Here is a 26,245-nt window from a genome sequence, read left to right on the forward strand (position 1 = left end):
GGGACGTCTTGTTGAAGTTGTACAGGACATTGGTACGGCCACACTTGGAATACTGTGTGCAATTCTGGTCACCCTATTATAGAAAGGATATTATTAAACTAGAAAGAGTGCAGAAAAGATTTACTAGGATGCTACCGGGACTTGATGGATTGAGTTATAAGGAGAGGCTGAATAGACTGGGACTTTTTTCTCTGGAGCGTAGGAGGCTGAGGGGTGACCTTATAGAGGTCTATAAAATAATGAGGGGCATAGACAAGGTAGATAGTCAATATCTTTTCCCAAAGGTAGGGGAGTCTAAAACTAGAGGGCATAGGTTTAAGGTGAGAGGGGAGAGATACAAAAGTGTCCAGAGGGGCAATTATTTCACACACAGGGTGGTGAGTGTCTGGAACAAGCTGCCAGAGGTAGTAGTAGAGGCGGGTACAATTTTATCTTTTAAAAAGCATTCAGATAGTTACATGGGTAAGATGGGTATAGAGAGATATGGGCCAAATGCGGGCAATTGGGATTAGCTTAGGGGCTTTTAAAAACAAAAAGGGCGGCATGGACAAGTTGGGCCGAAGGGCCTGTTTCCGTGCTGTGAACCTCTATGACCCCCTCTCTCTCTCTCTCACACACATTCTCACCTCATACACACATTCACACTCTCACCTCTTTCACATGCGCACGTATACACACTCTCTCCCTCTTTCTCACATGCCCACCCCTCTCCCTCATACCCCCCTCACTTCTCCATCACACACACATACACATTCACCTCTCTCCCTCAGACACACACATACACACTCTTTCCCTCACTCGCACACACACACACCCTTCTCCCTCGCACCTCCTCACCCTCACACACAAACACACTATTGCCTCTCACTCCATGGCCAGTTCTCCTCTCGCCCTGTGATTGCTGCCTCTCTCTCTGCCACCACCCACTCTCTCCCTTGCTCTAACCCTGGCCTGGATCTGTGAGCACTTAGTTTCCTGCTGTTTCCAGATTGTCCAATCAAAGGCTGGTTTATCGCTGCTTCGGACAAAGGGTCGTCCAGACTCAAAACGTTGGCTCTATTCGCTCTCTACAGATGCTGTCAGATCTGCTGAGATTTTCCATCATTTTTCTGCTTTTGTACCGGATCTGTTATCTGGTGTCCAAAACTCTGGAAGTTCCTGAAAACCAGGTCCCATCCTGGAAACTCCAATCCTCATCAGGCATTGCTGCCTGCCACATTTGATCTCAATCTTATTTATTCCATGTCAGATTAACAATGTGGAAACCAGTCCGGTCTACTCTTCATCAATTCCCTGGGGGCAAAGAAATCAGCACGGCTTTAAGCTTTAATTAATTACCATCCTATTCCCCCTACCACCACCACTCCAGAAGGACCAGAAATCCAGCACTTGTCCAGTCCCAAGCTTCCCAGATAAGGGGTCCTGTACCTGTGTTTTTGATTTGATTTATTATTGTCACATGTATTAACATACAGTGAGAAGCATTGTTTCCTGCGCGCTGTATAGACAAAACATACCGTTCATAGAGAAGGAAACGAGAGTGTGCAGAATGTAGTGTTATAGTCATAGCTAGGGTGTAGAGAAAGATCAACTTAATGCAAGGTAAATTATAAATAAAGTTAAATGCCACTAGTGTACAGTTAATACAACCAGATTCAATAGTAACTTAGAATGGGATGAATTCTTTGAAGGGAAAATGTTTGCAGCACAGTGAGAACCAGGTCCAGGGCATGGGATTAATTGGATAGTTATTTTAAAAGGCAGGCAGAGAAGTGATGGGCAGAAGGTCCTCCTCTTGTGCTGTATCATTCTGTGAGTGGATCTTGGAACCCACAACCATGAGGCATGGGTGCCACCTTAATGAGAAACTTAAAAAAAGATAATCCTCCCTGAGCAAAGTTTGCTTGCTGTCGAAGAAGAAATCAAAAACAGAAAAAGGTGCCTCTGTGAAGTTTCTTTCTTCCTGAGTGATCTGCTGTGGGCAGAGGCCCCTTTCAGAAACGCTTGGCAGAAGCATACAAAAATTCATGTAGCCCATTTTACTCTCCAATTCCCGAGGGCCTTGGCAACCCTCACAAACCTATTGGAGGCAGGGGCGTGTTTAGCTGTGTCGTGCCTTCGTTCAGCCCAGTGTGTGTTAGTATTGACAGCTGCTGTTGTGTTCCAGGGCGTTCCCAGGATTTGAGTCGCAGGCAGGCTGCATCAGGAGGGGGCTTCACTATGGAACTGAGTGCAAGGAGAGTGGGTGCAGTGCGAGTCGGGGAGGCCTCAGAGACAGAGCACAGCCCTGGAGGTAACAAGTGTATGAATAATAAATGCAATCACAGGCATGCCTGCGTCTCTCTCTCTCTCTGTCTCCCTTTGCTGACTGCAGTGTGGCTGGCTCTCTTTACCAATCTGCCTTTTCTCTGCAGGGGCTGGGTGTTTCGGTTGGATTCTCATCATCCTTTCGTGCATCTTCATTCTTGCAACTTTCCCCCTCTCAATCTGGTTTTGTATAAAGGTAATTTCAATCATTTTTATTCTCTGGACAGTTTAAGAATTGCTTAGGATTGCTCGGCTTCTCTCCCCCAGTTGATTCTCAACAATATCCTCTGCTAATTGAGAAAGTTCACTGTTATTTCGCACTAGCTTGTGACAGGCTTGATGAAGTTTGACTCTGTGTTTTTATATTTGTTAAAAATAAGATTTTCCTCAATAGCCCGCAGTGCCAGATCAGTCCCTTGAATCATCAGGAGTCAAGAAAATTTGTTGGTGTTTGGGGGGTGTGGGAGTGGGGTTTAGCGATCCATTGTCAACAGTTTACAATTCTAAAGGGTACGCACGTTCAGAGAAAGCTCGGGGCGTGCATACGCAAATCTCGGAAGATGGAGGGACAAATTGAGAAGGCTGTTTAATAAAAAATAGGATTATTGGGCTTCATTAATGAAGGAATGAACATAGAACATAGAACATAGAAAGCCACAGCACAAACAGGCCCTTCGGCCCACAAGTTGCGCCGATCACATCCCCACCTCTAGGCCTATCTATAGCCCTCAATCCCATTAAATCCCATGTACTCATCCAGAAGTCTCTTAAAAGACCCCAACGAGTTTGCCTCCACCACCACCGACGTCAGCCGATTCCACTCACCCACCACCCTCTGAGTGAAAAACTTACCCCTGACATCCCCCCTGTACCTACCCCCCAGCACCTTAAACCTGTGTCCTCTCGTAGCAACCATTTCAGCCCTTGGAAATAGCCTCTGAGAGTCCACCCTATCCAGACCCCTCAACATCTTGTAAACCTCTATCAGGTCACCTCTCATCCTTCGTCTCTCCAGGGAGAAGAGACCAAGCTCCCTCAACCTATCCTCATAAGGCATGCCCCCCAATCCAGGCAACATCCTTGTAAATCTCCTCTGCACCCTTTCAATGGCTTCAACATCTTTCCTGTAATGAGGTGACCAGAACTGCGCGCAGTACTCCAAGTGGGGTCTAACCAGGGTCCTATAAAGCTGCAGCATTATCTCCCGACTCCTAAACTCAATCCCTCGATTAATGAAGGCTAGTACGCCATACGCCTTCTTGACCGCATCCTCCACCTGCGAGGCCGATTTAAGAGTCCTATGGACCCGGACCCCAAGGTCCCTCTGATCCTCTACACTGCTAAGAATGGTACCCTTCATTTTATACTGCTGCTCCATCCCATTGGATCTGCCAAAATGGATTACCACACACTTATCCGGGTTGAAGTCCATCTGCCACTTCTCCGCCCAGTCCTGCATTCTATCTATGTCTCGCTGCAACTTCTGACATCCCTCCAAACTATCCACAACACCACCTACCTTGGTGTCGTCAGCAAACTTACCAACCCATCCCTCCACTTCCTCATCCAGGTCATTTATGAAAATGACAAACAGCAAGGGTCCCAGAACAGATCCCTGGGGCACTCCACTGGTCACTGACCTCCATGCAGAGAAAGACCCCTCCACAGCCACTCTCTGCCTTCTGCAGGCAAGCCAGTTCTGGATCCACAAGGCAACAGCCCCTTGGATCCCATGCCCTCTCACTTTCTCAAGAAGTCTTGCATGGGGGACCTTATCGAACGCTTTGCTGAAGTCCATATAGACCACATCCACCGCTCTTCCTTCGTCAATGTGCTTGGTCACATTTTCAAAGAACTCAACCAGGCTCGTAAGGCACGACCTGCCCCTGACAAAGCCGTGCTGACTACTTTTGATCATACTAAACTTCTCTAGATGATCATAAATCCTGTCTCTCAGGATCCTCTCCATCAACTTACCAACCACTGAGGTTAGACTCACCGGTCGGTAATTTCCCGGGCTGTCCCTGTTCCCTTTCTTGAATATAGGGACCACATCCGCAATCCTCCAATCCTCCGGAACCTCTCCCGTCTCCATCGACGATGCAAAGATCATCGCCAAAGGCTCCGCAATCTCCTCCCTCGCCTCCCACAGTAACCTGGGGTACATCCCATCCGGTCCCGGCGACTTACCAACCTTGATGCCATTCAATAGTTCCAACACATCCTCTTTCTTTGAATGAAGTACAGAAGCAAGGAAGTTCTGCGCAATCTTTGTAAAACACTTGTTAATGGCCTCCCCTGGGAGAGAGGCAGTGGCGCAGTGGAATTGTCATTGAATCATAGAGTAGAATCGTAGAATCCCTACAGTGCCAAATTCATCCCATTGAATCTGCACCGATCACAATCCCACCCAGGCCTGATCCCTGTAACCTCACATATTTACCCCGTTGGACTAGTAATCCAGATATCCAGGATAACGCTCTGGGGATCTGGGTTCGAAACTCACCACAACAGATGGTGAAATTTGAGTTCAATAAAAATCTGGAATTAAATGTCTAATGAAGACCATGAAACTATTGTTGATTGTTGTCAAAACACATCTGTTTATTTATTTATTTAGTGTCACAAGTAGGCTTACATTAACACTGCAATGAAGCTACTGTAAGAATCCCCTAGTTGCCACACTCCGGTGTCTGTTCGGGTGCACTGAGGGAGAATTTCGCATGGCCAATCCACCTAACCAGCACGTCTTTCGGACCGTGGGAGGAAACCCACACAGACACGGGGAGAATATGCAGACCCCGCACAGACAGTGACCCAGGCTGGGAATCGAACCTGGGTCCCTGGCACTCTGAGGCAGCAGTGCTAACCATTGTGCCACCATGATCTGGTTCACCAATGTCCACTCAGGAAGGAAATCTGCCTTCTTTACCTGGTCTGGTCTACATGTGACTCCAGACCCACAGCAAATGTGGTTGACTCTTAATTGCCGTCAGGGATGGGTAATAAATGATGGCCCAGTTAGCAACACCCACAACCCATGAACGAATGGTGCCAAGGATGAGGGACTTCAGATATGTGGAGAGACTGGAGTACCTGCGATTGTTCTGCTGAAAGCAGGGAAGGGTTAAAAGAAGATGTGAAAAGCACGTGTGAAAGTATTTTCACAGATGTTCAAAATCACTCAGTCATTTTGATGGAGTAAATCAGGAGGAACCCACTATTTCCATTGGGCAGAAGAGTCAATCGGATATAAAAGCAAAACTACTGAGGATGCTGTAAGTCTGAATAAAGAAAAGAAAACGCTGGAAATCCTCGGGAGACATGGAGGAGAGAAATGTTTCAAGTCACAGCCACATGGGTGGCACAGTGGTTAGCACTGCTGCCTCACAGCGCAGGGACCCAGGTTCAATTCCCGGTTGGGCCATTGTCTGTGTGGAGTTTGCACATTCTCCCCGTGTCTGTGTGGGTTTCCTCAGGGTGCTCCGGTTTCCTCCCATGGTCCAAAAGGCGTGCTGGTTAGGTGCATTGGCCATGTTAAATTCTCCCTCAGTGTACCCAAACAGGTGCCGGAGTGTGGCGACCAGGGAATTTTCACAGTAACTTCATTGCAATGTTAATGTGACTTGTGACTAATAAATAAATAAACATTACTTCAGAGGTTGCAGCTATAGCAGATTTTAAGGAAGTGCAGAGGCAGTAATAGAGGGGAGGACAAAATATATGTGAAAGGGTGAACATAGATTTAAAGCTGCTGGAACCAGAGGTGGCGCAGATTAACATTTCTTTAAGACCATAAGACATAGGAGCAGAATTAGGCCCATCAAGTCTGCTCTGCCATTGAGTCATGGCTGAAGCGGTGAGTTGATCTGGAATGCACTGCCTGAAAGACTATTGGAAGGTGAATCGTAACTTTTGAAAGAGAATTTGAAGAGTATTGGGCTATTGAGAAAGAGCAGAGAAGTGGAATTAATTAAATTGCTCTTCCAAAGAGCTGATGCAGGGATGATGGGCTGAATGGCCTCCTGTGCTGAATTATTCCATGATTAAGCTGTGTGGTCCATCCCACATAGTTGAACAGTCCACCAGTGATCACAGCACTGAGCTCATTGGGAGACAGTCCAGAGGCCAACATGTGCTCATTCATGGAGAGGATGCAGGTCAGAATATCAGTCAACGCACTGTCAAGACCGTAAAAATACATGAAGGCCAGGCAGATGGATGGAGTTGAAATACTCATTAACCTGATCTCATTGAACGGTGCAACAGGCTTGAGGGGCTGAATGGCCTCCTCCTGCTTGTAGAAGAATCATAGAATCCCCACAGTGCAGAAGGAGGCCATTTGGCCTATCAAACTTGCACCGACAACAATCCCACCTAGACCCTATCCATGTAACCCCACATATTTACCCTGCAAATCCCCCAGACACTAAAGGGCTAAATTGTATGACCAATCCACCTAACCCACATATCTTTGGAGTGTGGGAGGAAACCCACGCAGATACGGGGAGAATGTGCAAACTCCACACAGTCACCCAAGGCCGGAATCAAACCCAAGTCCCTGACGCTGTGAGGAAGCAGTACTAACCACAGTGCCATCGTGCCGCCCTTCAAGCTTCCTAAAAGCAAAAAGCAGCCTTGAGTTTAAGTTTATGGTCTGCCTCACTCAGTTTGCTCAATAAAGCCCTCGAACATCATCACTAAAACAGATTGGTTAGTCATTTCTCACATTACTGATTGTGAGATCTTGCTATGCGCAAACTGACGGCTGTGTCGTCCTGCATTGCAACAGCGACTAGACTTCAAGGGAAGCTGTAGCTAGATCAAAAATCTTATCTGACCCACACTCTTATCCCTGTTTCTTTGGTTCAAAAAGTGATTTGTTGGCTGTGAACCGCTTAAGGAGTTCTCAAGGTCACGAAAAGCACAACAGAGATCTGATTTCTATCTTTGAAAAGCACTGGCACGAGAGGTCTACTCGCGATCAATTAAATTACAAGACTTTCCCCAGTGACTCATAAGTAACTGTTTAGTCAATTTGGAGCTGAACCGTAACCAGGTTCACTCACCGATCTGTTCTGCGTAATTTGATCTAATTTGTAGCCGTACTGGAAATATTGCAGTTGGGTGTGGCATGGCTGATCGCAGGATGAGGGTTAAAATCCTGCCTAGTTCCTGTCCACTGAGCCTTTCTCGACAGTCTGTACCGTAGAAGGGGGCCATTCGACCCATTGAGTCTGCACTGACTCTCGGAAAGAGCATCTTACCCAGGCCCACACCTCACCACCCTATCCCCATAACCCCGTGTCGTTACCATGGCTGATCCACTTAACCTCCACATCTTCGGACCACCAAGGGACAATTTTAACACGGCTAATCCACTTAACCTCCACATCTTCAGACTGTGGGAGGAAACCAGATCAATCGGAGGAAACCCACGCAGGCATGGGAAGAGCGTGCAGACTCCAGACAGACAGTCACCCAAAACCAGAATGGAACCAGGATCCCTGGCACTGTGAGGCAGCAGTGCTAACCACTGTGCCGTCCTACCTGTAGGTATGGACAATGTCGGCCTCCGCTCACTTGCTGATTAATTTCCCAACTAACAGTTGCTGGGCTCACAAAAAGAATCCGTGCTTTTATATAATGCCTTTGATGACTTCAGGATCCCAAAGCGTACTATAACAAATGAAGTATTGTCTTTCTGAAACATCGCCAGGTCGGCGATGTTGGAAATGAGGCAGTGTATTTGTGAACAGCTAGTTTCCACAGTGATAATGTGATATTGGTCAGCTGATCTACTCTTAGGTGTTGGTTGAGGAATGAATATTTGCCAGGATCCTGGAAGGAACAACTCTGCCACTATTTAAAATAGTGCCGTGGGATTTTTTGGGACCACCAGAAGGATTGGTGGTCTCCTGTGAAGATTGGACATCTGGCAGTACTGCACTCCCTCAGTACTGGCACCAACTGTGCCAGACACTCCAGTGTCTGGGGTGACTCGAACCCACAACTTTCTGATTCAAGAGCTAGGGGCGATAGCACCGTGGTGCATTAATACAGCACAATCCTCAATCATGACCCTTGCAAAAGGTCAAGAGATAAGGGCTGGAAACAGTTATAGGGATATATTGTCAGACTTAGTTTTGTTAGTGACCTTGGGGTCAAATATTTGTGAGTCTAAGGCCTACTTCAGAGGCTTGAGCACCAAATCAAGGCTAACACAAGGCTGACACTCCAATCTAAATGCCAGTCATATGTGTTTGTAAGATGGGTATAGAGGGATATGGGCCAAATGCGGGCAATTGGGATTAGCTTAGGGGTTTAAAAAAAAGAAAGGGCAGCATGGACAAGTTGGGCCGAAGGGCCTGTTTCCATGCTGTAAACCTCTATGATTCTATAATTCAGTCCTATGGGAGTGCTGCATTGTCAGAGATGCCCCTTTCGGTTGAAGTGTCTCCATCTGCCCTCTCGGAGGATGTGAAATATATATATATTTTTTTATTGTCACAAGTAGGCTTACATTAACACTGCAATGAAGTTGCTGTAAAAATCCCCTAGTCGCCACATTCTGGCGCCTGTTTGGGTACACTGAGGGAGAATTTAGCATGGCCAATGCACCTAACCAGCACATCTTTCAGACTGTGGGAGGAAACCGGAGCACCCGGAGGAAACCCACGCAGACACGGGGAGAACGTGTAGACTCTGCACAAACAGTGACCCAAGCCGGGAATCGAACCCGGGTCCCTGGCGCTGTGAGGCAGCAGTGCTAACCACTGTGCCACCCCATAGTGATGGCACGATTTCAAAGAGGAGCAGGAGAGTTCTCCGTTGTGCCCTGGTCAATATCTATCTTTGAACCAACATCACTAAAACAGAATATCAGCTCATTTATTCCATTGCTGTTTGTGGGAGCTTTGCACGTTTTCCACATTACAACAGTGATTCCGTTTCAAAATGAACTGACTGGTTGTAGATAAACATTGAGGGGCCCAAAAGGTGCTATCTAAATGCCAGTCTTTCTGTCTTAAATTGTTTTCAGATTAGCCCGTTGCAGGCTAAACTGTGGAATAATTGCTTTCCTGCTTGTTGAAAAAAAGTTTAATTGAACTAATTTAGCTCAACAGGAAATCAATTCATCAGGTGCACTGGCTTCAAGCCAATCCATAAAGAAATATTGTTTACCTGATTAATTTACAATGTATGTCACCAGAATACATTCCATGAACTCGATATATGACTCATTTCCCCCCAACGTGTTTCTATTCAAATTTCATTTGTGGCTTCACTTCTCTTGTCTACTATCGAGGCATCTCTGTTCTGGTTGCCACATAATTGTTCTGGAGAGAATACAGAGGAGATTTACAAGAGTGTTGCCAGGGCTTGAAAATTGCGGCTATGAGGAAAGATTGGATAGGCTGGGGTTTTTTCTCCTTGGAACTGAGGAGGCTGAGGGGTGACATCATTGAGGTGTCCAAGATGATGAGGGATCTAGGTACAGTAGACAAGAACGTCCTGTTTCCCCTTGCTGAGGGATCAATTTCCAGGGGGCACAGATTTAAGGCGATTGGTAGAAGGATTAGAGAGGACGTGAGCAAAATGTTCTTGGTTTAGAATGTGTTTGGAATTTGCCACCTCGTTTGCCAGTCATAGTCGTAGAGACATACAGTGTCGCAAAGGCCCTTCGGCCCATTGTGTCTGCACCGACAATAACTACCACTGAAGTCGCGCTAATCCCATTTTCCAGCACTTTGTCCCATATCCTTGAATGTTATGATATTTCAAGTGCTCATCCAGATGCTTTCTAAAGGTTTAAAAGCAAATTACTGCGGATGCTGGCATCTGAAACCTTTGACAAATCTGACCCTTTGACAAAGGGTCATCTGGACTCAAAACGTCAGCTCTTTTCTCTCCTTACAGATACTGCCAGACCTGCTGAGATTTTCCAGCGTTTTCTCTTTTGCCTTCTAAAGGTTGTAAGGTTTCCGGCCTCCACTACCTTCCCAGGCAGTGCATTCTAGATTCCTACCACCCTCTGGGTGAATTTGTTTTCAAATCCCCTCTGAATCTCCTGCCCCTCACCTTAAAACTATGCCCCCTGTGGTTGACCCCTCACGGTGAGCAACTGCTTCCTACTCACCCAGTCAATACCCCTCATAATATTATACACCTCAAACATGTCCCCCCCTCGAGCCTTCTCTGTTCTAAAGAAAACAATCCAAATCTCTCCTTATAGCTCAAATGCTCCATTCCAGGCAGCATCCTGGTGAATTCCCTCTTAATCCCTCTAGTGCAATCACTTCCTATAGTGAGGTGACCAGAACTGCACACACTACTTTTAAGTCTGAGCGTTCTGGTTACTGACCCTCCAACTCCTGGAAATGTTTTCTCTCACTTACGCTGTGAGGAAATGTATACACAGGTACAGTGCCTAGAAAACAGCAACCTCGGGACCGAGTCTGTGCCAGCTGTTTTTCAGAATCATTTTTCGGATCAGGTGGTTTGGGCTGTGTTCGGTGGGGCAGATGAGGTCAAGCTTGGTGGGCTTGGGGTCAAGGGTCGTTCAGACCACTCAGAGTGTGGGAAATGCCTAGGCCCCAAAGCCAATGCCCAGTCCATGCCAGCGCAGCCCCTAGTCAAAAAAGCTGGTGAGTTATTTTACTCGTTTAATATGAATTTAAATTCATGCTTCGCAGTTTAGGACATCGCTGGTTTTCGGAAAGCCAGAATTGAGACACTGTATAACTCCTCAGTTGTGGTATAATCCTTCCAAATGTTGCTTGCAGCTTTTCAAATGCTTCTGTATTCTATTTTATAATAAGGAGAGCAATCATTCACAACATAAGAACATAAGAACTAGGAGCAGGAGTAGGCCATCTAGCCCCTCGAGCCTGCCCCGCCATTCAATAAGATCATGGCTGATCTGAAGTGGATCAGTTCCACTTACCCGCCCGCTCCCCATAACCCCTAATTCCCTTACCGATCAGGAATCCATCTATCTGTGATTTAAACATATTCAATGAGGTAGCCTCCACCACTTCAGTGGGCAGAGAATTCCAGAGATTCACCACCCTCTGAGAGAAGAAGTTCCTCCTCAACTCCGTCCTAAACCGACCCCCCTTTATTTTGAGGCTGTGCCCTCTAGTTCTAGTTTCCTTTCTAAGTGGAAAGAATCTCTCCCTCTCTACCCTATCCAGCCCCTTCATTATCTTATAGGTCTCTATAAGATCCCCCCTCAGCCTTCTAAATTCCAACGAATACAAACCCAATCTGCTCAGTCTCTCCTCATAATCAACACCCCTCATCTCTGGTGTCAACCTGGTGAACCTTCTCTGCACTCCCTCCAAGGCCAATATATCCTTCCGCAAATAAGAGGACCAATACTGCACACAGTATTCCAGCTGCGGCCTCACCAATGCCCTGTACAGATGCAGCAAGACATCTCTGCTTTTATATTCTATCCCCCTTACGATATAGGCCAACAACCCATTTGCCTTCTTGATCACCTGTTGCACCTGCAGACTGGGTTTTTGTGTCTCATGCACAAGGACCCCCAGGTCCCTCTGCACAGCAGCATGTTGTAATTTCTTTCCATTTAGATAATAATCCAATTTGCTATTATTTCTTCCAAAGTGAATAACCTTGCATTTGTCAACGTTATACTCCATCTGCCAGATCCTCGCCCACTCACTCAGCCTGTCCAAATCTCTCTGCAGGTAGACCAAATCCCTATGCAGGTTTAACATATCTTCACACAACACCAAAGCAAAATACTGCAGCTGCCAGAAATTAGAAGTAAAAACAGAAAATACTAAAAGTACCCAACAGCATCTGTGGAGAGAGAAACAGGAGTTAATGTGTGGGATCTTCCTACTCCAACAGCTATTGTGGACAGGATGGGAAAGTTCAGAGAGCCAATTGACCTTTGGCCACTCACCAAATTTTCCCATCCCACCCGTGACAATGTCTGCCACATTCGGGGCCAGAAAAACCTGCCCAGTGTTTTCGGTCAAAGACTTTTCTATTTTTAATCTTCTCATTTAACAGAACTTCTCAGCTCTTCAATTCTCTCTCTCTCTATACGGTGTGACAGTGGTTACCACTGCTGCCTCACAGCGCCACGGACCCAGATTCAATTCCGGCCTTGGATGACTGTCTGTGTGGGGTTTTGCATGTTCTCCCCGTGTCTGCGTGATTTTCCTCTGGGTGCTCCGGCTTCCTCCCGCAGTCCAAAGAGGTGCGAGTTAGGTGGATTAGCCATGCTAAATTGCCCCTTAGTGTCTCAAGATGTGTAGGTTAGAGGGATTAGTAGCATAAGTATGTGGGGTTGCAGGGATTTGGTCTGGGTAGGATGGGCTATTGGAGTCGGTGCAGACTCGATGGGCCGAATGGCCTGTAGGGATTCGATGAATCTGGGTTTTGCTTTTTTAAAAAACAAGAATCTGTTGCTACTTTTAATGATTTGTCTATCTGTACCCTTTGCTGCTCAAATAGATTTGGACTCTCAATTTTCCAAGGATTTTGTGACCTTATTGTACTTTCCCCCAGAATAAACCACCTCACATTTATCTATATTAAAATTAATGAAAGCGAAGAGTGTTGCGATGTTTCTGATACACAGAAAGCTCATTGTCAAATACAAGTTTGATAAATACAAGTCTTTCTTATTGACTGTGCAGATGTCATCTTGTTGTCTGACACAAGGGACTCATTCATTTCTCATCCAGCTGAGTTTGAGTTAGAAGCAAGAAGCAGTCCACTGGCCAATGATTCAGTCAGTGGATTTGTTTTTCCTTTATTCCTTCATGGCATGTGGGCATTGCTGGCAAAGCCAGCATTGGTTGCCAATCCCTAATTGTCCTTGAACTGAGTGGCTTGTTAGGCCATTTCAGAGGGCATTTAAGAGTCAACCTCATTGCCGTAAGACATGCAGGCCAGACCAGATAAGATGGCAGATTTCCTTCCTGAAAGGGCATGAGTGAAACAGTCAATGATTGTCATTATCACCATATTGGGCATGATGACCCTACTGTCAATTTAACCGTGGCGGCATGGTGGCACAGTAGTTAGAACTGCTGCCTCACAGCACCAGGGACCCGGGTTCAATCCGGCCACGGGTGTGGAGTTTGCACATTCACCCTGTGTCTGCGTGAGTTTCCTCCGGGGCTTTGGTTTCCTCCCACAGTCCAAAGATGTGCAGGTTAGGTTGATTGGCCATGCTAAATTGATCCTAGTGTCAGTGGATTAACAGGGTAAATATATGGGGTTACAGGAATAGGGCCTGGGTAAATGTGTGGTCAATGCAGACTCGATGGGCCGAATGGCCGCCTTCTGCACTGTGGGCATTCTATGATTCTTAAGTTCCACCTGCTGCCGTGGTGTGATTTGAACCCATGATCCACAGAATATTAGCCTGGGCCTCTGGATAACCAGGCTAGTGACATTACCACTACACCATGATCTCCCACATTTTTCATCTCTATCATTTCCCAATGATCAATGCTAAATTCTCCCTTGATAGAATCATAGAACAGCACAAAATGAGGCCATTTGGCCCATCTGCTCCACCAGCTCCGTGCAAGTATCACTCTCTTGCCTTTTTCCTGTAGTCCTACTTTTTTTTTTCCTTTTCAGGTAACAATCCAATTCTCTTTTGAATACCTCAACTGACCCTGCCTCTATACATTCACAGGCAGTGCATTTCAGATCCTAACCTTTTGTTGCGTCAAAATGGATTTTCCTTGTGTCTTCTTTACTTTCTTCACCAATCACCCTAAACCAGTGCCCTCTGCTTCCTGATGCTTCCACCAGTTGGAGCAGTTTCTGCCTGCCTACTCTGTCCAGGCACCCTCATGATTTTGAACACCTCTACCAAATCTCCTCTCAACCTTCTCTTCTCTGAGGACAACAGGCCTAAGCTCTCCAATCAATCCTCAGAACTGAAGTTCCACATTCCTCTGACACTTCTTTTGAATTGCCCCTCACTCTTTGTCATGCCTTCACATTCTTCCTTAAAGGCTAAATTTATGAGTATATTATAAAACAAAGCAACAGGCCTTTCAGACCAACAGGTCCATGCCAGTATTGATTTGATTTGATTTATTATTGTGACGTGTATTAACGTACAGTGAAAAGTATTGTTTCTTGCGTGCTATACAGATAAACATACCGTTCATAGAGAAGGAAACGAGAGAGTGCAGAATGTAGTGTTACAGTAATAGCTAGGGTGTAGAGAAAGATCAACTTCATGCAAGATAAGTCCATTCAAAGGTTTGACAGCAGCAGGGAAGAAGCTGTTCTTGAGTTGGTTGGTACGTGACCTCAGACTTTTGTATCTTTTTCCTGAAGAAAGAAGGTGGAAGAGACAATGTCTGGGGTGCGTGGGGTCCTTAATTATGTTGGCTGCTTTGCCAAGGCAACAGGAAGTGTAGACAGAGTCAATGGATGGGAGGCTGGTTTGCGTGATGGATTGGGCTACATTCATAACCTTTTGTAGATCCTTGTGTCTTGGGCAGAGCAGGAGCCATACCAAGCTGTGATACAACCAGAAAGAATGCTTTCTATGGTGCATCTGTAAAAGTTGGTGAGAGTCGTAGCTGACATGCCAAATTTCCTTAGTTTTCTGAGAAAGTAGAGGTGTTGGTGAGCTTTCTTAACTATAGTGTTGGCATGGGGGGACCAGGACAGGGTTGTTGGTGATCTGGACACCTAAAAACTTGAAGCTCTCCACCCTTTCTACTTCGTCCCCATTGATGTAGACAGGGGCATGTTCTCCTTTACGCTTCCTGAAGTCGATGACAATCTCCTTCATTTTGTTGACATTGAGGGAGAGATTATTGTTGCCGCACCAGTTCACCAGATTCTCTATCTCATTCCTGTACTCTGTCTCGTCATTGTTTGAGATCCGACCCACTACGGTGGTGTCATCAGCAAACTTGAAAATCGAATTGGGGGGGAATTTGGCCGCACAGTTATTGGTGTATAAGGAGTATAGTAGGGGGCTGAGAACACAGCCTTGTGGGGCACCGGTGTTGAGGATGATCATGGAGGTGGTGTTGTTACCTATCCATACTGATTGTGGTCTGTGAGTTTGGAAGTTCAGGATCCAGTCGCAGAGGAGGTGCCGAGGCCCAGGCCACGGTGTTTGGAGATGAGTTTTGTGGGAATAGTGGTGTTGAAAGCTGAGCTGTAGTCAATAAATAGGAGTCTGACATAGGTGTCTTTGTTATCCAGGTGCTCCAGGGTTGAGTGCAGGGCCAGGGAAATAGCATCTGCTGTGGACCTGTTGCGGCGATAGGCAAACTGTAGTGGATCCAGGTAGTCTGGGCGGCCGGAGTTGATTCGTGCCATGGTTAACCTTTCGAAGCATTTCATCATGATGGATGTCAGAGCTGCTCCACATAAACCCCACTATCTGATTCCATCAGTGTATCCTTCTGTATCTTTCCGACTAATGTACTCATTCAGTTTCCCATTGAATACATCACCTGAAAAGCTGGGTCAGTAAGAGCGGCCATGAATCCAAAGAAAAACCCAACCGATTCACAACTGTCTGCAGGGGGTGGAAGTGAAAGGACACAGGAGAGGAGACCAATCAGCCACTTGAATCTATTCAACCATCAAGTTAAATAACGGATGTGTTGTGAAATTAACTGTATCCACCCCCCTCTCCACCCCGCCCCCCCCTGCTCACACACGTCCCCAAGGGGGTGTGATCATCCAGGTCAGGAACACTGAGTTATCAACCAGACAGTTGCCATCGCAGTTAGAATGACAGCAGCTATTGGAAATGACAGGATTACAAGCACGGACAGCGTAGTAGGGCAGCCATCCAACAAGTAACTTAATAAATCAAAGGCAGCATTCCTGGCTCATCAGCCAGTTATATTTAGAAAGTGCCCTCAATATAATAAAATGTCCCGAGGTGTTTCACAGCAACATAGTGATATAAAATTGGCACTGAACCAAATTAGGGTGAATGACCAAAAACTGGTCAATGAGGTAGACTTAGAGGATGTCTTAAAGTTGGACAGCAAAGAGGCAGAGAGGTTTATAGAAGGATTTCCAGAGCTTGAGAGCCCAGGCAGCTGACGGCACAGCCAACAATGACAGAGCAATTAAGAACATAAGAACATAAGAAATAGGAGCAGGAGTAGGCCATCTAGCCCCTCGAGCCTGCCCCGCCATTCAATAAGATCATGGCTGATCTGACGTGGATCAGTACCACTTACCCGCCTGACCCCCATAACCCTTAATTCCCTTACCGATCAGGAATCCATCCAACCGCGCTTTAAACATATTCAGCGAGGTAGCCTCCACCACCTCAGTGGGCAGAGAATTCCAGAGATTCACCACCCTCTGGGAGAAGAAGTTCCTCCTCAACTCTGTCTTAAACCGACCCCCCTTTATTTTGAGACTGTGTCCTCTAGTTTTATCTTCCTTACTAAGTGGAAAGAATCTCTCCGCCTCCACCCTATCCAGCCCCCGCATTATCTTATAAGTCTCCATAAGATCCCCCCTCATCCTTCTAAACTCCAACGAGTACAAACCCAATCTCCTCAGCCTCTCCTCATAATCCAAACCCCTCATCTCCGGTATCAACCTGGTGAACCTTCTCTGCACTCCCTCCAATGCCAATATATCCTTCCTCATATAAGGGGACCAATACTGCACACAGTATTCCAGCTGCGGCCTCACCAATGCCCTGTACAGGTGCATCAAGACATCCCTGCTTTTATATTCTATCCCCTTCGCAATATAGGCCAACATCCCATTTGCCTTCTTGATCACCTGTTGTACCTGCAGACTGGGCTTTTGCGTCTCATGCACAAGGATCCCCAGGTCCCTTTGCACGGTAGCATGTTTTAATTTGTTTCCATTGAGATAATAATCCCATTTGTTATTATTTCCTCCAAAGTGTATAACCTCGCATTTCTCAACGTTATACTCCATTTGCCATATCCTCGCCCACTCACTCAGCCTGTCCAAATCTCTCTGCAGATCTTCTCCGTCCTCCACACGATTCACTTTTCCACTTATCTTTGTGTCGTCTGCAAACTTCGTTACCCTACACTCCGTCCCCTCCTCCAGATCATCTATATAAATGGTAAACAGTTGCGGCCCGAGTACCGATCCCTGCGGCACGCCACTAGTTACCTTCCTCCAACCGGAAAAACACCCATTTATTCCGACTCTTTGCTTCCTGCCAATTAACATTGGCAATGCCCAATATCTCAGAACTAGAGCAGCGGAGAGATCTGAGATAGTTCGGGGCTGATGGACATTACAGAAAGAAGTCTCACAACACCAGGTTAAAGTTCAACAGGTTTATTTGAAATCACGAGCTTTCGGAGCGCTGTCCCTTCATCAGGTAAGTGGAGATGTGGGTTCCCAAACAGGGCATATATAGACACACAATTGCAAGACAATGGTTGGAATGCAAGTCTTTTCAGGTACAGAGAGTGCGAGTGGAGAGAGGGATAATGACAGGTTAAAGAGGTGTGAATTGCCTCAAGCCAGGACAGTTAGTAGGATTTTGCAAGCCCAAGCTAAATCTTCAACCTCTCTTTACAACAATCTGAGGTCCCTATCTGCTTTAAGAAGATGACCATCATCCTAAGAAAAACCAAGCAGTGTGCCTTAATGACTATCGTCCGGTGGCTCTGACATCCATCATTATGAAGTGCTTCGAAAGGTTAGTCATGGCACGAATCAATTCCAGCCTCCTGGACTACCTGGATCCACTACAGTGAGCCTACCGCCATCTCCCTGGCCCTGCACTCAACCCTGGAACACCTAGATAACAAAAACACCTGTGTCAGACTCCTATTTATTGACTACAGCTCAGCCTTCAACACCATTATTCCCACAAAACTATTTATACATCTATGACTGAGTGGCCAAATACCCCTCGAATTCGATTTTCAAGTTTGCTGACAACACCACCATAGTGGGACGGATCTCGAACAATGACGAGACAGAGTACAGGAATGAGATAGAGAATCTGGTGAACTGGTGCTGTGACAATAATCTCTCCCTCAATGTCAACAAAACGTAGGAGATTGCCATTGACTTCAGGAAGCGTAGCGGAGAACGTACCCCTGTCTACATCAATGGAGACAAAGTAGTAGAAACGGTCGAGAGCTTCAAACGTTTAGGTGTCCAGATCACCAACATGGGTCCCCCCATGCCGACACTATAGTTAAGAAAGCCCATCAATGCCTCTATTTTCTCAGAAGACCAAGGAAATTTGGCATGTCAGCTATGATTCTCATCAACTTCTACAGATGCACCATAGAAAGCATTCTTTCTGGTTGTATCACAGCTTGGTATGACTCCTGCTCTGCCCAAGACTGCAAGAAACTACAAAAGGTTGTGAATATAGCCCAATCACACAAACCAGCCTCCCATCCATTGACTCTGTCTAAACTTCCCGCTGCCTCGGCAAAGCAGCCAGCATAATTAAGGGTCCCATGCACCCCGGACGTTCTCTCTTCCACCTTCTTCTGTCAGAAAAAAGATACAAAAGTCTATGGTCACATACCAACTGAGTCAAGAACAGCTTTTTCCCTCCTGCCGTCAGACTTTTGAATGGATTTACCTTGCATTAAGTTGATCTTTCTCAACACCTTAGCTATGAATGTAACACTACATTCTTGAATCTCTCGTTTCTTTCTCTATGTACGTTATGTTTTGTCTGTATAGCGCGCAAGAAACAATACTTTTCACTGTATACTAATACATGTGACATTAATAAATCAAAAAATAAATCGGATCAAATCAAATGGTGGGGGGGGTTACATGTAGTGTGACATGAACCCAAGATCCAGGTTGAGGCCGTCCTCATGCGTGCAGACCTTGGCTATCAGTCTCTGCTCGGCAGTTCTGCATTGTCGTGTGCCTTGAAGGGCGCCTTGGAGAACGCTTACCCAAAGATCGGAGGCTGAATGTCCTTGACTGCTGAAGTGTTCCCCGACAGGAAGGGAACACTCCTGCCTGGTGATTGTTGCGCGGTGTCCGTTCACCCGTTGTTGTAGCATCTGCATGGTCTCCCCAATGTACCACGCCTGCAGCGGATGAGGTAGACAATGTTGGCCGAGTCGCCAATGATTACAGAGATAAAGAGGGGCGGGCGCAAGGAGTAATTTGAGAAAACAGAATTTTGAAGTGTGGTTTTACTTAACTGGGAGCCGGTGTGAAGGTCAGCGAGCACAGGGGTTGCGAATTAAGACACTGGTGGAAAGATTTTTGACAACATCAATTTCATGGAGAGTTGAATCTGGGAGATTGGCCATAGAAATTGGCAAGACATCCTGCAGAATTGTGAATCAAACAGAAATTTGACACCGAATAGATAACAAAATATTAGTTTAATTTAAATATTCATGTACAAGTAGGCTTACATTAACATTTCAATGAAGTTAGTGTGAAAATCCCCTAGTCGCCACACTCCAGTGCTTGCTCAGGTACACTGAGGGAGAACTTAGCATGGCCAATGCACCTAACCAGCACGCCTTTCGGACTGTGGGCAGAAACGGGAGTACCCGGAGGATACCCACGCAGACATGGGGAGAACATGCAGACTCTGCACAGACAGTGACCCAAGCCGGGGATCGAACCCGGGTCCCTGGCGCTGTGAGGCAGCAGTGCTAACCATTGTGCCACCGTGCCGCCAGGTGACTAAATGTTCATGGGGGTTGCATGGAGTTCTGGATGTGGGGGCTGGAGCATAACCTTAAAATTAGCAGATCTTAGCACAAAGGGTAATGGAAATCTGGGACTCTCACCTCGATAAAAGTGTTGACGCTGAGGATCAAGTGAATATTTCAAAACTGGGATTGACAGAGTTTTGTTAGGCAAATGTACTGAAGGTTGCAAAACCAGGATGAGTGGATGGAGCTAAGGTATACAGCAGCCATGATCATGGTTAAATGATGGAACAGGGTCAAGGGGCGAGAATGGCCTCCTGTTCTTATGCTTGGTCAGGGAAGGATTTAATCCACATCTTGTATGAGGAGAGAAACGTGGTGAGAACTCGGGAGAGAATCCCACTAAAATGTGTGACTTAAGCCTCCGGAGTTTAGAAGAATGAGGGGGAGACTTGATTAAAGTATATAAGATCCTGAACGGTCTGGACAAGGTGCACGTAAAAAGGTTGTTTCCTCTTCTGAGTGACTACAGAACTAGGGGACAGTGTTTTAAAATTAGGGGTCGCCCTTGTAGAACAGAGATGAGGGGAACTTTTTTTGAGTCTGCTGATATCCTGGCTGATCTGTTTGTGTTTCAAGTTCCACATACCCATCTACCCCCTTGATTCCCTTGGAACAAGAATCGATCTACCTCGACCTTAAAAATAGCCAACGACCCGACCTCCATCGCTTTCTGAGGCAGAGAGTTCCAAAGTCGCACAACCCTCTGAAAGAAAAAAAAACTTAAGCTGCAAGCATCAATCTCTCAAACATCCTGTGAACCGCCTCCAATGCATTTCCTTAAGCCCCACACCTAGTCTTTCTGTTGTCGGGGGAGGGGTGTTCTGATAGTTTATAGCAGGAGATTAGGAAGCATTTTACTGGTGGCAATGCTGAAATTAGTTATGCGCATCAGATTAGGTCCGGGTAGATGAGCTGAGCATGCGGGAGAACCTCCGGATTAATTACCTGAGGGTTCGCTGGGAGGGGAAACGTTAGAACAGTGATTGGAACATGAGATTGGAATAGGGAAGATCTCAGAAAGTTGAGAACTGAGCCACCTGATGTGAGGTGGAAAGGGAAATGAGCACTCCAAACTGCACATCAACCATGAGATATTGTCAAAACAGAGATTACTCCATTTTAGAAAAGTTATGTACCAGTAAATTAAGTGTCAGATTTTCCTGGATAAATCAAGAGGATAGCCATAACGAGAACTGAAGAAGGCGGCACATAGAACCTCCAGATATGATTAAAAAGAAGAGAGAAAATAGGAAAATGAGAGAAGAGGTTAAGAAAAAGATAAGAAAAGCAAGTGGGGAGTGTTTGTTTTTTCAAAGTATTTAAGTACAGACAGGGTGTGGGTGTTACTAGTAAAGCCGGACTAATTGCCCATTCCTACGTGCCTCTGAGATGTTGGTTGTAGTTGAATGTCATATGTTCAGTTGGTCCCTCAAAAAGGTTTTGAGTCCTGTATGGTTGAAAATGATAGGTTAATTAACAACTCATAATTATATATGCATAAATAGCCCAAGCTATGAGCTAACTCCATGCTTGCTGCTACACAGGTCTCTGTCCAGTCCACAATTGACTATAAGTTTCAGGTCATGTGTCTCTTTACATCACCCTGTGGACAATGCTGTTTCCCAGTCCCACATTGCTATGTCAAATAACTTCATATGGACATACAAAATGGGAGCAGAAGTTAGGCCATTTGGCCCCTCAAGCCTGCTCTGTCATTCAATAAGATCATGGCTGACCTGTTTGTGTTTCAAATTCTACATTCCCAGCTACCTCCAATAACTTTGATACCCTTGCCTAACAAGAATCTGTCTGCCTCCACTTAAAAATAATCAATGATCTCTTCTGCAGTGCTTTCTGACCAGGGAGTTCCAAAGTCGCATAACCCTCTTGAGGGAAAAAAATTTCCTCAGCTCTGTCCTAAACAGGTGACTCCTAATTTTAAAACAATGCCCCCTAGTTCTAGGCTAACCACACAAGGAAACATCCTTTCCACATCCACCTTGTCAAGACCATCAAGGGTCTTATATTTCAATCAATTCACCCCTCGTTCTTCTAAACTCCAGTGGAAACAAGCCCATTCTGTCTAGTGTTTCCTCACAAAACAACCCACGCATTCCAGGCATCATTTTTTGATTTGATTTGATTTATTATTGTCAAATGTATTAGTATACAGTGAAAAGTATTGTCTCTTGCGCACTGAACAGACAAAGCATATCGTTCATAGAGTAGGAAACGAGAGAGTGCAGAATGTAGTGTTACAGTCATAGCTAGGGTGTAGAGAAAGCTCAACTTAATATGAGGTAGGTCCCTTCAAAAGTCTGATGGCAGCAGGGAAGAAGCTATTCTTGAGTCAGTTAGTACGTGACTTCAGACTTCTGTATCTTTTTCCCGATGGAAGAGAGTATGTCAAGCTAGTGACATCCCTCCAAACCACTCCCAACACATTTCCCTAAATGAGCAGACTAAAACTTCACATGATATTCTAGACGTGGACTGGAATTCTCTGATCTCATATGACCACCAACACTGACATCGAGAGCGGAGAATTAGGCACTCGGGCAAATCTCCATTCACAGCAGCGGGACCGGAGAATCCCAGCCACAGAGAACCCTGGTCAGTTGTGAATACAAGGGTGTAGACCATTGCTGTGGGTAGGAAACTAGATAAAGGCCAGACCAAGTAAGGGCATTACTGAATGCGATGGGTTTTATCTGGGGGTGGCATAGTGGTTAGCACTGCTGCCTCAATGCTCCAGGGACCTGGGTTCGATTCCCGACTTGGGTCACTGTCTGTGTGGAGTCTGCACATTCTCCCTATGTCTGCGTGGGTTTCCTCCGGGTGCTCCGCTTCCTCCCACAGTTCAAAGATGTGCGGGTTAGGTGCATTGGCCATGCTAAATTGCCCCTTAATGTCTTGGGATGCGTAGGTTAGAGGGATTCATGGTGTAAGTATGTGGGATTACGGGGATAAGGCCTAAGTGGGATTGTTGTCAGTGTAGACTCGACGGCCCAAATGGCCTCCTTCTGCACTGCAGCGTTTCTATGGTAGCTTCAAGGTCACCATTCTTGATAGTTTTTATTCCAGAATTTATTTAATCTGTCCCAGTTTGCTGTGTGGGTTTCAATTTATGTTTCCAGTGACATAACCATTGTGCTGCCAAACTTGTTTGCATGTTGTATGATCACATCAGTGAGATGTCTTTGACCCTGTTCTCTGGTGCAACTTACCATACTGCCAGGGCACTTGCTATCAGTCTTTGCAGCAACGGGAGTCACACCAGGGACCTGTTGAATGTAACACCATGACCATTTACACTCAGTTTTACAACACTCTCCAGTCTTGCTGGAGAATTGTTCAGCAAGATCACAGTACTGGAAAAATATCTTGGAACAGATTGTGAATGTGTACATTGGGAGGGACATAATGGCAACAAGTTAAAACACTGTGGAATGAGGTTTAGAGAAACAAGAAAGTTTTCTTCTAACTTCTTCTTGGTACAAACATTGTAGAGATGTTACTTGTAGAGACAATGGACAAGTGAGAGATTGTTTGTGAATGCTGAAGTGTTGATAATCGTATAATCATCTAACCTTCCTTCCAGGTTGTGAAAGAATATGAACGAGCTGTGATATTTCGATTAGGTCGCATTGTTCCTGGTGGAGCCAAAGGTCCAGGTAGGTTTTCAAATCCATTGCAAAGAATTGACAGCACAGAGACAGGCCATTCGGCCCAACTGGTTCATGTTGTTGTTAATGCTCCTCCCTCATGAATCTCCTCCCACCTTGCCTGCGCTCGCTAATCTGCATCAACTCTCGTTTCAACAACATCTCGGCTGTAAAGTGCTCATCCTTGCTATCAGCTCCATCCATGGCCTTCCCCCTCCCTACCTCTGTCCTTCCCCTCAATCCTACAACCTTCCAGAATCTCTGTGCTCCTCTAATTCTGGCCTCTTGAGCAACCTCGGTTTTCATTGTTCAGTCTTTGACCCCATATCTCTGACTGTCTCTAGCTCTGCAGTTACTTCCATAAATCTCTTTGTCTCTGTAGCTCTCTCTCTCCTGCTTTAAGATGCACCTACAAACCTTACTCTTTGACCCAGCTACATTAAAGCGCTATATAAATGTAAGCTGTTGTTTACTCAAAACCCCCCAAATGACCTTTATTTCTAACTCTAGGCATTTTCTGGACTATACCCTGCACTGATACCTTTTGCCTTGTTGATTTGAGGACGGTCTCATTCTCTGTACCACCACAAGAGGTAGGTCTCACCAGTTGATTCTGTTATGAAGCGGAGGTGGATTCCCCCCCCCCCCTCCGACAACAAACACCCAATCACTCAAAGAGGAATACCTGGCCTCATAATCTGTAAAAGTGAGTGTGAAGCGGTAATATCTGCACTTCAGTAACTTTTAGTGGTTAAAATAACTCCCTTACACTCTCTCTAAAGTCAACAAGTCACAATTTATTTATCTAACTAACAGTGAACAGGTTACCTAAACTATTCACAAAACCAAATCAAACATGATTCTAATGGAATGCTGTTTAGATGAATGCAATTCTTACTTATTAACAAAAATAAATAAAATTTAAGTCACTCTCAGTTACAACCAGGTTTGTCTCTTCCGGAATATTTTGGGCTTTCTCTGTTAATTCTTCTGTCTGGAACTTCTGTCTACTTTGGTACCTTCGTTATCGAGATGAGGCTTTCTCTAAGACATGGATCCCACTGCCTGTTCTTTTATACCTGTGATGACACATCAACACCCCCAACGATAGGATTGGTTCTCAGGTTGCCAAAACAATTAAATTCAAATCTAATAGGTTGCTGGTATCCAAGTCCCTAATTTAAACTGATTGGCTGAATTCAAAAGCATTCAAATGCCTGAAGCCTGTTACCAAGGCAACCAAGACTTGGCCTTGGCACCCCATATGGACCTGCATTTCTTTTTAACTTTCTAAGCACAGGGAAAACCACCACCTTTTCAGAGGGACAGTGCAATACTTTCACCTCTTTGCATTTTACAATTTTTTAGAATTTTGCAAACACCAAATTCTAACATTCTACTTCCCAATTTTGCAACAATTCATATCAGGTAAATTCATCAGCGTGAAAGGTTTCCTTTGTCACATGGTGTTCATGCAGGTCCAGATATGAGCTGTAAATATAGTTCCCCTCCAGGACTGGACTACTGCCTCCAGCACAATGTGCCTACCAGCAAAACCCAGGAGAAAAAATCATCAGGGCACTTAATAAATCCATTTCTGATTAATGCTCGCTTTTAGTCACCTTTGAAACAATGGCGATGGAATCATAGAATCCCTACAGTGCAGAAGGAGGCCATTTGGCCCTTCGAGTCTGCACCGGCTCTCTGACAAAGTATCTTACCCAAACCCTTTCCCCCATTCTATCCCCATAAACCCCCATAGAATCAAAACCAGTCCCACCTGTGCCCTCCTCACCTGATTTTCACATGTCGACATGAATGTATGGAGGTGGGTGGCCTCAGTGCCAATCAAGAGCATGGGTGTGGCCCAGTGGTTAGCACTGCTGTCTCACAACGCCAGGGACTTGGGTTCAATTCCGGCCTTGGGTCACTGTCTGTGTGGAATCTGCACATTCTCCCCGTGTCTGCGTGGGTTTAATCCGCGTGCTCCAGTTTCCCCTCTCAATACAGAGATATGCAGGTTCAGTGGAATGACCATGCTAAATTGCCCCATGATGTCCAAAAGATGTGTAAATTAGGTGGATTAGCCACGGTAAATGTGCAAGGTTACAAGGGGGAGGAGCTGGGTAAGATGCACTGTCAGGATTCTATGAAGCGTGGGTACAATTTCTGTCCCCGTTTCCATAACCCATCTCATTAATACACACTGAATCACAATTGCTGCTCTGTTGGACTTTAACCTGGTGTTGTTAAACTTCTTACTGTGTTTACCCCAGTCCAACGCCGGCATCTCCACATCATGACTGGGTGAGAACAGCCAGTCCACACATACAGCACCATTGAAGCTTTGCTTAATGGCAAGACAGACATTTATTGCCTGTTGCAGTTGTCTCTTGGAGAGGTGATCATTATTCTTCTTGAACCATTAGAGTCTGTGATGTGAATATAAACCATGTGGGTTGATCGAGATTTGCAGGATATTGATCCTATGACAGTGAAGGATGCGTCGTGACTTGGTGGAGAACTTGGAATTGCTGGCATTCCCGTGTGCTTTTTACCCAA

The 26,245-nt window shown here is 45.7% G+C and overlaps 1 protein-coding gene across 2 annotated transcripts in view; it reads left to right on the plus strand.

Moving 5' to 3' along the window:
- Nucleotides 1-26,245, plus strand: part of LOC144506656 (stomatin-like) — a 46,632-nt gene that overhangs the window by 12,744 nt on the left and 7,643 nt on the right. For both annotated transcript variants that reach the window (XM_078233060.1, XM_078233059.1), the window contains exons 2-5: nucleotides 2,168-2,293; nucleotides 2,415-2,503; nucleotides 23,620-23,692; nucleotides 24,194-24,276. In XM_078233060.1, the coding sequence (XP_078089186.1) occupies nucleotides 2,221-2,293; nucleotides 2,415-2,503; nucleotides 23,620-23,692; nucleotides 24,194-24,276 (318 nt within the window). In that variant the 5' untranslated portion in view covers nucleotides 2,168-2,220. The remainder of the gene's footprint in view (nucleotides 1-2,167; nucleotides 2,294-2,414; nucleotides 2,504-23,619; nucleotides 23,693-24,193; nucleotides 24,277-26,245) is intronic.

The sequence above is a fragment of the Mustelus asterias genome, chromosome 17, assembly GCF_964213995.1.
Source record: "Mustelus asterias chromosome 17, sMusAst1.hap1.1, whole genome shotgun sequence".
NCBI lineage: Eukaryota > Metazoa > Chordata > Chondrichthyes > Carcharhiniformes > Triakidae > Mustelus > Mustelus asterias.